General features: G+C 53.1%; 4 protein-coding genes across 7 annotated transcripts; 2 read left to right on the plus strand and 2 right to left on the minus strand.

Moving 5' to 3' along the window:
* Window positions 1-193: 193 nt before the first annotated feature.
* On the minus strand, window positions 194-6132 carry plod3 (procollagen-lysine, 2-oxoglutarate 5-dioxygenase 3). Of its 2 annotated transcripts, none has more exons than XM_061808673.1 (20): window positions 6002-6132; window positions 5692-5881; window positions 5161-5252; window positions 4949-5085; window positions 4717-4880; window positions 4018-4130; window positions 3826-3889; window positions 3632-3729; window positions 3380-3481; window positions 3173-3301; window positions 2841-2962; window positions 2651-2755; window positions 2454-2579; window positions 2222-2363; window positions 2029-2142; window positions 1874-1945; window positions 1483-1587; window positions 1243-1389; window positions 954-1079; window positions 194-871 (listed from the first exon to the last, which is right to left on the minus strand). In XM_061808673.1, the coding sequence occupies exons 2-20, from the start codon at window positions 5813-5815 to the stop codon at window positions 716-718; spliced, it is 2238 nt and encodes a 745-aa protein (XP_061664657.1). In that variant the 5' UTR covers window positions 5816-5881; window positions 6002-6132; the 3' UTR covers window positions 194-715. The 2 variants fall into 2 exon arrangements, with proteins under 2 accessions (XP_061664657.1, XP_061664656.1); XM_061808672.1 differs by having other exon boundaries at window positions 3173-3304.
* Window positions 6133-6335: 203 nt separating this feature from the next.
* Window positions 6336-7702, plus strand: LOC133494660 (cytochrome b5 domain-containing protein 1). Of its 2 annotated transcripts, none has more exons than XM_061808682.1 (4): window positions 6336-6729; window positions 6965-7041; window positions 7112-7255; window positions 7404-7702. In XM_061808682.1, exons 1-4 carry the CDS (start codon window positions 6606-6608, stop codon window positions 7632-7634), a joined length of 576 nt encoding a protein of 191 aa, XP_061664666.1. In that variant the 5' UTR covers window positions 6336-6605; the 3' UTR covers window positions 7635-7702. The 2 variants fall into 2 exon arrangements, with proteins under 2 accessions (XP_061664666.1, XP_061664665.1); XM_061808681.1 differs by having other exon boundaries at window positions 6356-6729; window positions 7112-7330.
* Window positions 7703-7846: 144 nt separating this feature from the next.
* On the plus strand, window positions 7847-10682 carry asgr1a (asialoglycoprotein receptor 1a). The gene is made up of 7 exons (XM_061808680.1): window positions 7847-9116; window positions 9239-9346; window positions 9428-9517; window positions 9598-9663; window positions 9757-9849; window positions 9913-10183; window positions 10459-10682. The coding sequence occupies exons 1-7, from the start codon at window positions 9059-9061 to the stop codon at window positions 10604-10606; spliced, it is 834 nt and encodes a 277-aa protein (XP_061664664.1). The 5' UTR covers window positions 7847-9058; the 3' UTR covers window positions 10607-10682.
* On the minus strand, window positions 10650-15510 carry si:ch73-71d17.2 (RPA-related protein RADX). 2 transcript variants are annotated; one of them, XM_061808671.1, is made up of 19 exons: window positions 15350-15510; window positions 14577-14679; window positions 14321-14495; window positions 14138-14253; window positions 13965-14075; window positions 13721-13899; window positions 13494-13644; window positions 13153-13264; window positions 12942-13030; window positions 12750-12866; window positions 12570-12665; window positions 12329-12490; window positions 11951-12075; window positions 11773-11885; window positions 11648-11695; window positions 11522-11565; window positions 11168-11413; window positions 10954-11094; window positions 10650-10885 (listed from the first exon to the last, which is right to left on the minus strand). In XM_061808671.1, the coding sequence occupies exons 1-19, from the start codon at window positions 15410-15412 to the stop codon at window positions 10764-10766; spliced, it is 2313 nt and encodes a 770-aa protein (XP_061664655.1). In that variant the 5' UTR covers window positions 15413-15510; the 3' UTR covers window positions 10650-10763. The 2 variants fall into 2 exon arrangements, with proteins under 2 accessions (XP_061664655.1, XP_061664653.1); XM_061808669.1 differs by having other exon boundaries at window positions 10651-10885; window positions 13494-13650.
* Window positions 15511-15860: the final 350 nt, after the last annotated feature.

The raw sequence follows: 15860 nt of genomic DNA on the forward strand, positions 1-15860 counted from the left end.
GTGCTTTTACATGAGTCCAAACAGTATTGCAACTTTGTCTTTATGTACAAGTATCTGACCTTCTTTTTTAAGTACTCTGTGCGTAATATTACTCGTACACATGTACTTCTGCATCAGTACAGTTCAGTACGTCCATTTTGGATTCGTTGGAATATTGTGTGTTTTAGTCAAAAAGAAACACCAAATATATCCATTGTCATTTTAAGTCTATACTTTATTTGTACAGCACTTTTCTTCACACTTTTACAAAAACCCGGCTCACATTCTCACCAGTCAGCGGTGCTCTTGATCCAAGACAAGTTGGGCTAAAATCACAAGAGCCTGGAGTGTTTTCTTTTGTCCAAAAATTCTTAAAAGTTTATTCATTGGCTTTTAAAATAATTTAAAGCAGTTTATACAAAGCCAAGCATGGCGGTGGATCTTTTTTTTTTTTCAGGTTTTTTTTTTCCACATATAAATAGTCCACAGAAAAGCCCCGCTTACGTGACCAAAGTAAAAAGGAAATTCAAGACTAAAATATGTTTTTCCTCTCTCTCTCGCTCTCTCTCAAAAATGCCTTATAAAGTCACATGCACACACACAGTGTGTTGGAGTTTCTAGAAAAAGGCACCACTGTGACAAAATGATCCCATAAAAAAATAAGACGATTCCCTCCAAAACGCCGAGACATGAAAACCCAGTGATCTTTACACAAGTATCTGTCCTTTCAACAGGTCTAGGGGTCCACAAAAGACACCATGATGTACCTGGTTCCGCTGGTGGTGGGAAGACCCTCGTGGTAGTGAGTTAGGCGGCCGGGGTGCATGAAGGACCAGCCCTTCCTGGGCGACTCCACTTTGCAGTCGTAACGCAGGAACCGGCAACCTCCGCCCTGACACGCGTAACAGAGTCAGTCAGAGTCAGCGTTAGTCAGGCAAAGCCGAGCCGACGGTGGCCGGGCCGGCGCAAAGTACCTGGTAGTCTACGTCCTTGCTGTTCAGGGCGATGTTGATGGTGAACGTGGACGAGTCGTGATGCGGCCGCAGTGACGGCTGCTCGTCGGGACGGTAGCGCACCACGAAATTCATGATCGCCTGAGCCTGCGTGCGTCCGGCACAACCGCAGAAAATCAAGATCAGTCTTTCCACGGTCCAATCGTTTGCGCGTGACCACAAACGCCTCATAAATAAGATAACCCTCCCGGTGAAGCCGCCGTCAACCCGTGACAACGGCAACCCGACGCAGAGCCGAGGGAGCTCGTACCTTAGGGGAATATCCGGGGTAGAGTTTTTCCGTGATGGGGGCGATGTACTCTTTGAGAAACTTGAGCCACTCCTTCTCAAATCCAATCTGGTTCATGTGGATGTCCACAGTGGGAACGTTTTCGTAGCCGCCGGCTAAACGCTCATCCTGCGCAACGTGCACACAAAAGGCCGGTTATCACCTGAGAAGGGCAGTCTCCCGGGTTCTGGCCTCCAGAACTGAGAGGCGGCCAGGCCTCACCCTGTGCTTGCCGCCGGACCATTCGCCGTAGTCCTCCATGGTCTCCACCAGGTCGTCGCACATCTTCTCCGAGAAGGCCGGGAACCAGTACACGTCCGGACACGGCTGTAACGGAGCAGAAACAGTCGGCAAAAATCATCTGCGGTAAATCGTTGGATCGTTTAAAAAAGGGCATACCGACGCACGGGAACCCTGCGCTAATAAAAACAAGCTAACGATCCTCCCTAACTTATCTCGAATACGATTGTGACCTATCGTCCCCCCATTCATCAAATCCACAACGGACAATATCTGGTTTTGTTTTTTGTGTTTTTTTATTGTTTCATCCCCTCTCAAATGCTTTAAGTGCTTATCTTTAATTCCTTGAATAGAAGACTACATCTTCACTTACCTGCTCCACAAAGCTCTTCTGGTCTTCAAAGATCTTGGAGTAGTTCTCATGGATGTATTTGGCCCTCCAGTCCTGACACAGACACCCAATTAGTGTGAGTTCCGGAATGTGTGTACATTGTGTGTGTGTGTGTGTGGGGGGGGGGGGGGTGTCACCAGAGGGTTATCGAAGATCTGCCACATGTCCGGGTGGAGCCTGGAAGTGTTGAAGTTGTTGGACGACACCAAACGGCCAAAGTCGTCGCGGTTGGACACGAACATGAACACACCCTGCGCGCGGGTGGGACGCACGGACGGGTTATTGTTTGTTTTCTTCTTCGTGCGTCATAACTACGGCAATGAGAGCTACCTGCTCTCGGACTCTGCGACAGAACGCCATGTCCGGGTCCAAGTTTGGGTCCTCGTACAGGTTGACCTTGGAAAGTTTGGAGCGCAGCACGCTGCCCTTGACCAGGTAGGCCTGGGACATGTACGGAACGTTCCACAGGCCGCTTTGACGCAGACACACACACACAAACACACGAGTGGTTGGGTGGCCGGTGGGGGGGGGGTTGTCGAGGACAAGACGGTACGGGACTCACATCCTCTTCCCCTGGACGATCTCGATGTAATCTTCCGATCTGGAGTAGTAACCTTCGGCGCTCAGGGCACCCCAAAAGTTGCTCCACAGCTTTCCGGGTTTGGAGAGCATGGGCGCGATGACCGACCTGGAAAACAATCGCGGTCACGAGAATGATTTCCAAACCGTGAGGAGAAAACCTGGAGATTTCATGCTAACTTGTTCTCCTCCATGAGGATCCTCAGGGTGTCCGGATTGGTCAGGACAACATCCGAGTCGATGCTGAAGTAGTAATCGCAACGGGAATCCTTTCGACACGCCTCCCTACACACACACACACACACACACACGCCGACGAGTCAAGTTCTGGAAGCATCTCCAGATCTCCTGTGACTCCCCGTGCACTCACACGGCCATCTTGCGAGCCCGATCTTCCTGCAGGTTCTCCTCGGGTCCGATCAGAACGGCGTCGGGGAAGAGAGCACGGTGCCGCTGCCAGAACTGGTGGATGTGGCGCTCGTGGTACACCACCTGCAGTGAAAATTGCACAATTTGAAGGGCGGGGGTCGTAACCACCTTCAGAACAACTTCCCATTTTCTGTTCACGTTGCCATTTTGTCACATGTTAGCTTGTCAGCATTTCACTTTCAGTTCAACATTTAATTGACACGCCTTTAATTTTGCACAACATTTTCTTGTTACTGCAAGAGGAAAAGTTTCGACGCTTCTCCGCAAACTCACGTTGTTGTGGATAAACAGGTGTAGGCGCGCCAGGGGGTAGTTGAGCGCGGTCAGCCGCTCCAGGAAGTCCTCCATGAAGGGCGTGGCATGGTGGATGAAGACGGCCACGTGCACCAGCGGCATGTCCTGCTGCTGAAACGGCGCGCGCGAAAACAACAAATGATGCGGTCCCGTCGCGGACGGCGCAGCAGCGGGGGGCGTACGCACGTCTATTTCGTCGAAGAAGAGCAGGTCGTCGTCGCAGATGCCGCAGCCCTCCTCGTACGTCCACGCCGTCGGGACGTAGTTGGCCAAATAGTTGAGTTGCAGCTGCGGGGGCACAAGTGGCATCGGGATTTATGAGTCCAAAAAGTTTAACGTATCTTGATTCAGCGACCAGGAGAGAAATGATTGTCCATCTCGAGATCTACTTTTTGTGCAATACGTGCTTGGTAATCCAGGAAGTACGAAGCAGCCTACCTTCGTGGGTCCGTTGCCGTGTATGACAACAGGAAGAGTGTCGTAGGCGACGTTCCTCACGCGGACTTTGGCCCTTTCGAACTTGAGGACGACTTCATCTGACAAAAAAAAAAAAAAAAAAAAAAAGACGAGGAGACACCGGACACATTGAGTAACAACTCCTTTGGCACCTAAGCAAGCTAGCTGGGTCTTACCGACGGCGCCGTTGAGATTCTGGAAGATTCTGGAGCGGTGGTCCAACGTCATGTTCAACTTTGTCTGAGGAGGACAAGTTAACAAAAAAAATAAATAAATAAATAAATAGAGATAATAATAACAACAGAGGCGATCTCGGCAACACGGGACACGCTCATGGCCGTCGGCGTGGCCAGCCGACCCAATCTTACCCGCTGCGTGCGGTCCAAGTAGATCTTGGTGTAGAAGAGCTGGTCATCATCGTCGTCTTTCAACTTCCACTGCTGGACCATGGTGTTGACCTCCGGTGCGAAGCCCATGAAGCCTTGACACGTGAACAAATCGGGACGTTTTCAGTGGCCAATCTCGAGGGCCCAGCTGTAGAGCCTTGGCCTCACGGTAATGAGGACTCGGGTTCAAATCCCGGCTTTTCTCCGGGTCGGCACTCCGGTTTCCTCCCACATCACGCAAACATTAATTGGACACTCTAAATTGCCCCTCAGTCCGTCTCCATGTGCCGTGCAATTGGCTGGCGACCAGCTCAGGCTGTAACCCGCCTCCTGCCCGATGACAGCTGGGATAGGCTCCAGCACTCCCGCGACCCTCGTGAGGATAAGCGACTCAGAAAATGGACGGACGTCCAAATGCTAAATCTTGTTGGGATTTCCTCCAGCCTTGGAACCAGTTCTCTAGTTGATTGACAAATTTTAGATCCACAAATAAGCTATGTTTTTTTTTTGTTTTTTTTTTTATGTATTTAAATGAAGTCCGGATGGGGGGGGTTTGATATACGCACGCATGCAGATGATCAGTATCCGCCCATCTCAGGCTCAATTCAAATCAGGAACCGTAACCCAAACCGAAATGTTCTCAAAGTGCGGCACAAAAATCCAAACGTGAGGCTCTCTTACCTCCAGAGTTGAGGTAGCGTTTCCCAGAGTGCACGGCGGGGTACTTGGGAGCCAGCCTCTGGTCGGGCCAGCAGAAGCCCTCCGCAGAAAACAGCACGCGGTGGCCCAGGCGCAGGAACTTGTACAGGAGTTCTTCAGGACCCGACGCAAACACCACGTCGTAGCTGGGGTACGAGACGCGGGCGGTCCACTTTAAAACCGGGCCCAAGCCGCAAGGGAGGCTGCGCGTTACCTGTCCACAAACAAAACCACCAAGTCCTCGCGCTCAGAGTGTTTCAGCAGCTCCTTCTTCAGCCAGCGGACCTTCTGCCCGCCGCCCACCGTACGTGCGACGTCGCCCCCTTTCCACTCCTCCCCCAGGCCTAGAACCTGCAAGGCCAGCATCGCGATCAGCAACCCTCATCGCCGTCATCTGCATCATCATCATCATCATCAAAAGATGACCTTCACAGTGTAGTTGAACTCTCTGGCAGTCCTCATGAAGCGCAAAAAGCCGTCAGTCTCCTCCGTTGCTGCCGTGATGACCAGAAGATTCTCTGCACACACAAAGTCTTACTTTTGAAATATTTCAAAGACAGAATTCAACACTGGGGTGGTAAAAAGGAGGAGGAGGAGGGGGGGGGGGTTGGGGCGCCTCGGGGCGTTGAAATAAAGCAAAAAAAGTTGCAGTGGTTCCCATGGCAACAGCCCAGGTTAGCATCCCTCCCTCCATGGCTCTATGCAAATCTGCAAGGGGCTCCACTGACCGGCTCCACGGCCCCGACTTGAGTCTTTGCAGGGGCATAAAATTATGAAATTAACAGTGCCTTCGAAGCTAAGAGCAACTTCGCCAGTTTGACTTGAGTCGACCGTGAAATGATAAAGCTGAAGTTGCAGTGACGTAAGAAGAGCGGAAAGCAGGAAACGTGTGGAGAGACTTCCGCGGGACACCGCGGTCCCCCTGGCCCGCCTGGAGACGCTCCAGCTCGGCCTTACCTGGCGAGACACTCGGCGGTTGAGCCCCGGCGCGAGCGTGGAGAGCAACACCGAGCGTTAGCAAGCCGAGGAGCCAAGAAGACATGGCGGTGGCCCCTTGGCGATGGAAACGCTCCCCTTCCATCGAGAAACTCCCCTCTTCTCGCCTCTCGTCTGCTTCTCGCAGCTCCGACGGGAAGCCTGGCGGAATCTCGCGAGGACAACAAAATGCCAGTTGGCACGTAAGCGTCAACGACGCGTGATTGGACGCCCACGCTCAACACGACGGCCAATAAGAGGCGCGATAACTTTGATTGACGGGGCTTCTTACCAATCACCAGGAAAGCTTGTTTTTTTTAATCTTCTCGGGCCTCCGAAAGTTCGCGAAAGTGGATCCCGAGATTGCCACGTCACACGCGTTCACTTTTTATGTCCACCGTGTCCAATTAAAGACTGCTGTGACGTCTTCAAAACGCATATGACGTCATTAAACGACACATCAACAACCCATTCATCATATTACTAAGTAACTCAATGTCAACTGGAAGTGATTGGCCGCCCGTAGTCGAGGGGGCGGCCAATGAAGAGCTCGCCCACGGGGCTCTTTGCCAATCGGGCGTGTCGATGAATGAGCCAATCACAGGGGAAAAAACGGGATTTGTGCGTGTCCTGGGGCTACGGAAAGTTCTCGTTTGCCACGTCAAACTATTTCAAGCTTTAAAGTTTTTACCGTCAGCCCAAAGGCCATATGTTGTCATTTTAAAAATAATTTAAAAAAAAAAAAAGTATTTTATTTTGGGGGATCCAGGGACAGGATGTTTGCTATTTTTTTGTCACTAAACGCCCTTTGTCCTTCGTTGTCATAGTAACCAGGCAACAAAGTAGCGACCTCTTTTAGAATTCTTGAACTTTTATCGCTGTGGGGAGGAAGGTTGATGCCAAACAGGCCTCGCTTCTTCACGCCCGCTCAGGTGGCGGCTCACAATACAGCGGCCGACCTGTGGGTGTCCTTCCTGGGCAAAGTCTGTGACCTGACCCCCCTGATGAAGCAGCATGAGGGTGAGCAGCATCAGCATCTGAGTATTAGAATCATTTTCAGTTCGTGAATGGTGAAGATCTGTACTGCCACACGATGGAGTCCAATGTCAAAGCATTGGCAAATATATTGAACATACTATTTCTCAGGAGAGTTGATCAAATGCCAATATGCTAACACTTGGTATGCTAACACGGACAATGGAAAGAAAATGTCCTGAACGGGCAGAACCTGATTTGACAGAGCGATTTTTCCCAGGCGATGTTTTGCTGCTCCCAATCATGGAGTTTGCAGGAAAGGACATCAGCAGCTGGTTCGACCCCGAGACCAGAGATGTGAGTGTGCGCGCGCACGGCGACCAATCCCACGGCGGCCTTTAACGTTGAGACGCGCACCCGTGCGCAGGTGTTGACGTTTGTCCACCCGCTGACCGACTGCGTGAGCTACTACACGCCGCGGGGTCGCTTCGTGCACATCCCACCGGCTGGCCCCCGTTCCGACTGGGCCAGCGACATCGAGCCGGCCTGGTGGAAGGACCGGCGCTACGAGGTGGGACGGCTGTCCGCCAAGACCAGGTGGATACGCGTTATCAACACCCTGACGTCGCAGGAGCAGCGGCTGGAGGTGAACCGCTCGCCTCCCGCGACTGACGCTAAACTATGCTAACGGCTCCTCGCCCGCCCTCCTTCCGGCTCAGGTGTGTTCCGAGGAGACGCTGGCCGAGATCCTGGAGCGCTACCTGCCGTACAATTCGCACGCGTGCAGCTACACGTGGAAGCACAACGGCGCCAGCCTGGACATGAGCAAGACGCTCAGTCAGAACGACGTACCCGACGACGACGTCAAGCTCCAGAAGCTCCGTCTCGACTGCGATCTCTTCACGCCCGCCATCCTCCTACACTTCAACGACGACTTGACTGAGGGATGAATCTGTCAATCGCGCCGTCTCGTGTTGACAGGGATGAGCTCATTTTAGCAATAAAGCATGTGTTTCAAGTCCGTGATGTCTTTTACGAAAAAGTGCGACTGGAGTTAGGGTTCGGTGGAACTGTTGGAAAAATTGTGAAATTCAGGTTAGGCGCTTGAGGACGAACTACTCCCTCAATGACAGAGGGGAGGTGCACGGGCCCAAAAAACTGAAACACCCCCCCCCCCCAATCAAACCACATAAATAGAACATTCCCCCCTCCCTACCAATGAATTAATTTGACCAAATTTTGATATGTCCAATTAAAGAAATTATGTGTGACTACCTACAACCCATTTAATCCTATTTAGATTGTGACGGACCTCCAAATTTAGACACATTCAATTTTATGATTCACTAAACAATCAACGGATTAAATAACGTTGAATCCGCCCCATCGAATTATTCCCAGCGAGTAAGCCTGCCCGCAACGTTTCGGCTAATGAAGCCTTCCTCAGGCGCTGTTTACTCTCCCAATTTGTGTCCCCCCCCTCAACGTCCATAAGACATATGAAAACGAGTTTGTCAATTTCAAAAGAAGTGACGACGCTTGTAGAATTTGTATACGCCAATGTTCCAAATGATACGTTCCATCCAACCTCCAGAATCACAGATTTTTCCGACCAACCTCCAAATTATAAGTAAGGTAAGTGCATTTAAGGTTAGGGTTAGGATTTAGGATTTAGGATTCGGGAAAGGGAATCGGGATACAGGTAAGGCAAATGATGGTTGGGGCAAGGGGTCGACCACCTTCCACTAAGGACTCCCTCCTAGTATGCGCCAAGCACTATCGACACAACACCGTATTTCGGTTTGGGGTTAGGGTGAGTTGGAACTGTTGGGAAAAATTGTGAAATTCAGTTATCATACATTTGCTCACAGAAGAAGAAATGCTTTGCTATGCAGCTTTCTTCGGCAATTTGACAGGAAATAGATCTGCGCTCAAAAGAGGAAGTGGCGCTCTGCAGAAGACCAGAAAGGGCCAGATTGATGGAGGGCACCTGGAGGATGATTTCAAAAGGAATTTGGGTCATTTGCATGAAGTCGTCTTGTCACATGACAGCCTTTTGGGGGTGTTGTAAATGTAAATATAAATATAAAGAGAAGGAGCCGGGGAGAACGGTTCCAGAGCGTGGTGGAGAACTGGGGGGCGCAGTTCCATGAAAGCAAACTGGTGATGTGTTCCTCCTTCCTCATTTTGAAGGGCTTTAACCTAATGTCACCCAGATCGAACCTGACAATCGCACACGAACGCATCCAACCAGTCGCGTGGATCAAAGTTCGCTCAGCGGTCAGTCACCTCCGGCTGGTCAGGAAGGTGCTTTCTCTGCGGCCGCGCTCCTCTTCCGTCACGTCGCCAAGACGCTGTTAAAAAGCTGATTACCATGACGACGGAATACCACGATGACATCAACGAGGGCGGAAGCTCCTTCTGGAATAAAGGTGCGAGTCTACCTGCTGTTTGCGGAAAAGCACGTTTTGTGTTTTCGGGGTGTTGTGTGTTCGGCGTGGTTTGCGTTGCGTGTGTAACTTGGAGTCAACTCACGCGTGAACTCGTGTACCAGGACCCGCTTTCAGCCCTCGTTCAGCCGCGTCCAGGCTCACGCGCCGCGCCTTTCCCGTTCTGACCGCGGCAGCCATCTTGGTTCTGGCAATTGCACTGGGAGCCAGCTGTGAGCACGCAAGACACACAAAAACAAGGACGTCCACCTTTCCGTTACACACATTGAAGTGAATGTGCACGTGCGCGACAGACTCCGGGTTGGCTCGTCGCTTGTGGTCTCTGGAGCAAAGTCTTTCCAACGTGAGCCAATCGCTGAGCAGCGTCGAGCAGCTCACCGCAGGTAACGTTGCACAGTCGCGCCAGGTTGCGTTGTCGTCGCGCCATGTCCCGTTGTGTGGTGCGTGTGTCGCTTTGTCGCAGACGCTGCCAGAGATGCGGAGCGACTCAAGTTTGGGGTGGCGGGCAACAAAGACGAGCTGCGCTCAAGTGAGATTTTGTTACACGACGGCGAGTTGTCTCGTACCACGACGTGGCGGTGGTGTTAACCGGCGCCGTGTCGTGTCGTACGATGCCACGCAGCTTCTGAGGCCTTGAAGCAGCTTGCCACGCTGGACACCCTCAGCAAGACCGTTGCCTCCCTCAAATGTTCCGTTGAACACATCATCAACAATGGTACACTGCACACGCACACACAAACCCAGAAAAAGCGCACGTCTGAGGACTTGCGGTTTCAAGGTTCCACACCGAAAGGCTCCGGCTGCTGTCCGCTGGAGTGGCAGAGCTTCGGCGCCGACTGTTACCGCTTCAGTCAGTCGCTGCTGTCCTGGCACGACGCTCGCGACTGGTGCAACGGGCACGAGTCGCACTTGGCCATCATCCTGTCGGACGAGGAGTGGGACTTTGTGCGCCAGATCGCGCACGGCGCCTTCTTCTGGGTCGGCCTGACCGACGAGAGGACGGGATCGTGGGAGTGGGTCAACCAGACGCCTTACGTTATGAACCGGAGGTGGGCCACGCCTGTTTTCCGAATGAAGCGGAGCGTTTACGGGGCTCGTTCTTATGATTTTCTTTTAAATTTCCGAGATTGCTCTTTTCTCTGATTGAACAGAATGAACACCGACTCCCACGGTAATCAATAATTGTCTTTTGTGTTTTGTTTGACAAGTGCTCCAGCCATCTACGGTCAATTGAGGCCTTTTTTCAATGAAAATGAGGCAAAATTGGCCAATTTACTTCACGTCTTTTTTTTTTTTTTTGGGGGGGGGGGGGTGGGGGCCTCAGGCACTGGCGGCCCGGGCAGCCCGACAGCTGGATCCACCACGGCCTGGGACCCGGAGACGAAGACTGCGCTCACGTGCACAGCGACGGCCGCCTCAACGACATTCACTGCTCCAGCAGGATGCGGTTCCTCTGCCAGAGGCGCGCCTGACCGCGCCAGGAAAAAAAAGCTCTTTTGCGAACGCGCACTTTTTTTTTTTAATAAATAAAGTGCAACAAAAACCTTCCGACAGGAAAACGTGTGCAACATCTTTTGCTCGTAAACATGAAACAGTGCAAAAACAGACATCAAGAACATCCTAAAGTCCTCAGATCAGTGGGAACGCTCGGCTGAGGACGACCTCGCTGGAGTCTCCCCCCAGATGACAGACGTCCAGACAGCACGCCAGCCTCTGATTGGCCAGCTGCTTGGCCGTGCCGATTAAGTCACCTGACGGAGCCAGAGAGCGAAAGTCAGTAGCGCCAAGAGCCGGCCGCTTTGCGCGAACGTGCGCCCACCTGGGGTCGGCGGGGGGCCGCCAGACGAGAAGCCCCCGTGGGACAAGATGGAGGCCCAGGTGTTGCCGTGCGAGCCGGAGCGCGGCAACAGGGGGGAGTGGGGGAGGAAGGTGGCGAAGATGCACGTGTCGTCCGACAAAACTGGGGAGGAGTTCCCAGGAAAAAAAAATCAAGTCAGAAAGCGAGAAGGAAAGCTGACATATCCATTTGTTACCCTTGAGCCTGAGCGTGTAGTAGTCGTCGCAGGCGAAGACGGCGGCGGAGGTGAGGCTTCCTCCCATCGTCACGGCAACCGCCTGCTGCTGCTTACGGGCGGGGCTGTATCGCACGGCCAGCGTCTCCACGGCGATGTGCGGGAAAGACGGCGGGGCGGGGCAGGTGACGCGGGAGGCGTCGTCCTGGTCCTCCTCTTCGGCGTCGGTGCTCTCGAGGAACTCCATGGAAGCCTCGAAAAGAAGGGCTGGAAGAGACGACACTTTAGCGCACGGGAGCCATTTTTGCCACGATGTCGTTGTCGTGTTGTATTGCGACGTGTCGTGTCGCCCCGACAGTCACGCGTTGTGCACACCTGTCTGGTTGCTGCCCTGGGGTTGCACCGTCGCTTGAGGGCGTCTATGGAACCAAAGGGACAACCCCGTCAATCCGACTGATTGGAGCGACACAATTATAACCAGTGGGCGTGGCCAGTTCTCACCCTTTCGGCGGAGTGTCCGAGTGCCTCGGCAGCTTCCTCTTACTGGGCCTGTTGGATGCAAAACACGAGCTGGCGTGAACGGGGTTAGAGTTCCAGGGGATCACTGAAACCGGCAATGCCGTCACCTTTGGCTGCTGGAGGATGCCTGCGGGGGGGTCACCCAGGGACCTTCGGCGGGAGACGACGGCAAGGAGGGGACGGGAAAAGATGGGTTTTGCCAAAACATGCAACGCTCCTCCTAAAACAAACAGCAAATTATTTTCCAACGACATTGTTATCATGCATAAACTATCGACTGCGTACCTCTCCTCTGCGACAGTATGTAACCATGGTCACGGTTGCCTGGATACAGAAGGTGCGTCGCTCCCTGTAACAAAGTTTCTTCATCTCCTGTAGAAGCTCAGGTCCCTGGAGGAAACCGGGCTCCCCTGGGGGGGGGGGAAGGCCGGAACGGAGGCGGAAAGGTGGAAGGAATTAACGAAAAAGGTCAAAAAGAAAGCGCAGAAGGAAGGAATAGGTGAGGGAGAGAAAGGAGACAAGGGGAGGAAGAAAGGAAGTAAGGAAAGGAAAGAACGGAAGTCAAGGAGGAAAGGGAGGAAAAAAGGAATTCAAGTAGGAGGACACACACGGTGAGAAGCCGCTGAGTCTCCTTTGCGGGCACGTCGGCGACGGTCAGCTGACCTGCCCTGTCTCTCATGTACGTTGCCAAGGAGACGGCAGCGGGCGGGTAGACAAAGTATCCACCAACCAGAGCCGAGCGCAGCAGACGTTTTTGGTCCTGCTGCTGCAGCCAGGTGAAGAACTCCTGGACCGCCGGCAGCTGGACGCAATTTCTCCTGCCGCCTGTCGATCGCGCCGCCGTTGAGGAGGATGAGGATGACATTGATGATGATGATGATGACGACGACGAAGGAGCCGATACCTGAGAGTTGCACTATTGTGTGCGGCGTGTTGGTCAGGTACAAGAAGCTCGCTGACGTCTGGACCACCTTCAGACGTGAACACACCACCACCATTACTGCACACACGCACACAGACGCCGCTTGTCAGCGTGACTCGCTGCTTGTTTCGGGTCCATCTTCCGTTCCTTCCTTTATCTCACATGGGTGGAGCTTGCGGTGAGTCTCTGGCTGGGAGGTGGAGAAAAGCTGGATCCAGATGGGACGAGCGCTGCGCCCGTCCTCCAACCGCAGCCACCGATACTCGGACAGCTGGGAACCTGCGCACACGCGCTTTCAGTAACCCTCCCCCCCTCCCCCCGTCGGCCTTGCCGTCGCCGCGGCGATCGCCTCACCCTTTTTCAGCCGCTCAGAGCGCCCCGCGAAGGTCAGGCAGCCGATGACGTCGCAGACGGCGTCGTGAGGGCGAGCCGGAAGTTCCTCACTGTGACGGGAAGGCAGTCAATCACGCGCTCCAAACACCCACACGGTCCCATTTATAACTTGCAAAAAAAAAAAAAAAAAAAACGTGAGTTCAAAAAGGAGATTTTACTTGAAGGCGCCTACCTGCTGCAGAAGCTGAAGGCGTGCCCGGGCGGCGGCAGGTTGGCGGGCGCCAACGCCGCCTCCGGGAGCAGAGCCAAGCGAGCGGTGAGATTCTGGCTGTTGGCGCTGATCTCTGCGCGGGGTAAATAAATCATGATAGAAAGGAAAAGGTCAAGACCGAGAAAAAGAAAGAAAGGAAGGAAGAAATAAAGAAGCAAGGAAAGAATGGAACAACATGGAAGAACGTGAGGAAGGACAGAAAGAAAAAGGGATGAAATAAGGAGAGAAAGAAAGAAGAAAGGAAGGAAATACGAGGCTCAACAATGGAAAAGAAGCAAAAAAAAAAAAAAGGAAGCAAGTACCGATCTCGCGGTTGTCAGAGCGGTAGCGGTGCTTGACCCGGAAGTGGCTCAGGCTGATGATGTCCCCGGGCTGGAGAACGCAGAACCAGTCGACACACAGGTTGTTCCACAGCACCACCAAGACGCTTTCCGTCCGGTCGCACGCCTCCAACTGCATCTGCCGAGCGCGTGCATAAGAAGCTCCCGCCGCCACGTCCTCTTTCCTCGACGGCGGTGGCGTCACCCACCTGATAAGGATATTTGGAGTTCCTGTCTGCTTTCCCAAAATAAATCAGTTGCGACTTCGCCGTGATGCGCACGATCAGCCGCCTCAGGATGTTGCCCCGGGCCCAAACTTTGCGTCCCAAAAATCCCTCGCGGAGGCTTTTGATGGTCACGGAGGGGCGGGAAACTGCGGCCGCACCACCTGAGAGCACAAGAAATAAAGTCTGCCGTGCACGGGGAGGCGTACGGCGGCCACGCTCCACCCACCTCTCCCGGTGGTCCCGCTCAGGAGGGGCGGCGACTGCTTCCAGGCGTCTCCGTGGAAGTCCACGTTATTCCACAGTGGCAGAAAGAGGCCTCGATTGGCCAGCAGAGGACCTGCAGCGCAAGCACGTTCACCAATGGCACGCCAGCGTGGGGGCACGGTTGAGCTGGTGCACCTGACACGTCGGACGATCCGCTCCAGGGGAGCGAGTCCCAGTCCCGGTCCGAGTCCGAGTCCAGGCTGACGTTGCCGCCCTCAGCCGCGCTCATCTCCACGGTGACCAGGATGAAGCTGCACGCAAGAAAGATGACGTGCGATCCTTCGGCGTATTTTACCGAACCCCCCCCCCCGTGGCTACCTTTGGTCCTCAGTGCGGTCTGCCAAGCCCGTCATGGCGGGGGCCAGGGTGGCGGTCCGCAAGACCGCGCCCGAACGCAGGACGTTCCTCTCCACTAGCTCGTTGAGCCCGGGATCCAGCGTGACGCGCAGGCGGCAGTCGCGGTCGCTCAGCGTGACGTCGTACAGGTTGTCGTCTGGACACGGAAGCGGCCCGGGGGGTGGGGTGGGGGGGTCAGAGGTGAACAGGCGGACGCCGGCGAGGGCGGCGTACTCACTGCTGAAGATGGTGTGCGGGAAGTAGACGGAGGAGCCCAGGTCTCTGGTGTAGCGCAACACGTCCAACACGTACAGCGTCTCTCTGCAGACCACCTGGGACCGCTAGAGACGCAACCGGATTTTTGGTTGGAGTCATTGACGTCGCAGGATTGGTCATGGGAACTTCCGTCAACACAGAAGACAAATGACCAAGGCAGCACTTCTTTACCCACTGAATAACACTTCCTCTTATCAGCATGCATCCATCCATCCATCCTCGAAATGCCAGGGATGGGCAACTGGTGGCCCAAAGCCATCGTCTCACGGGCCCCTGGATTAACAACCCCACCCCCGCCTGTGGGCCCAGTAGTAGTACTGCCGAAACGTTGTGGCCCATTTAGGTTGCCTCGAACGCCATTCCCCAAAATAATCCACCATCAACGTGCCGCCGTCCTCTCAGGAAAAATAATAAAAATGTCATACACAAATAAATGCCTGACCTTAAACACCAGCTTCTGCACTTTAGTCATACAGGATAAACTCATTTTTGCACTAGTCGCTTGAAACATCAATACAGGACATGCTTTGTGTACGATTATGCTTCTTTTTTTAAATACAAAATGGTTCCAATATCCGCTGGCTATTAATGCTCGTGTAATATTCGGAAAATAACGTTAACGTGCACATCTTTCTCCCTTCTCTTTTGAGCAAAAAAAAAAAAAAACGCGCGCTCGCCATTAAGGGTCTGTTTTGGACTAGCTCACGGTTTTGAATTTGTGTAAAATGTAAGGACCTGGTTTGGAGCGGTCCTGGATAGCCTGAGAGTTCGGCGTAAGATGCAGTCGGACGCTGCCATGTTGGCAAAACCACGTCGTTTTGTTATTTTGTTGGGGTTTTTTTTTTTGCTTCGTGAAGCGCCAAAAACTGCGCATGCGTGGTTAGCCGTCGACGGAAAGTTTTGAGGGACAAAAAGAGAGCAAGCGCGAGAGAAACAGAAAAAGTAAAAGTGAAAAATACAAATGAAGTATGTAGTATGTAAGGGGAAAGTCAAGATTTTATTCTTAAGAATGCAGGAGGCCCAAAAGACACTGATCATATTCATGATTTCTCATGATATCACTAATGATTGAACAAGGAAAGGAATGTATAAGGGTGGCACAGCTGCCTCACAGTTCTGAGGGCCGGGGTTCGAATCCCGACCCCGCCTGTGTGGAGTTTCCACGTCCTTCCCGTTCCTGCATGACTTTTCTCCCGGGCGCATCCCAAAAACACGCATTTATGGAAGACTCTAAATTGCCCCGTCA

The sequence above is a fragment of the Syngnathoides biaculeatus genome, chromosome 21, assembly GCF_019802595.1.
Source record: "Syngnathoides biaculeatus isolate LvHL_M chromosome 21, ASM1980259v1, whole genome shotgun sequence".
NCBI classification, from domain to species: Eukaryota; Metazoa; Chordata; class Actinopteri; order Syngnathiformes; family Syngnathidae; genus Syngnathoides; species Syngnathoides biaculeatus.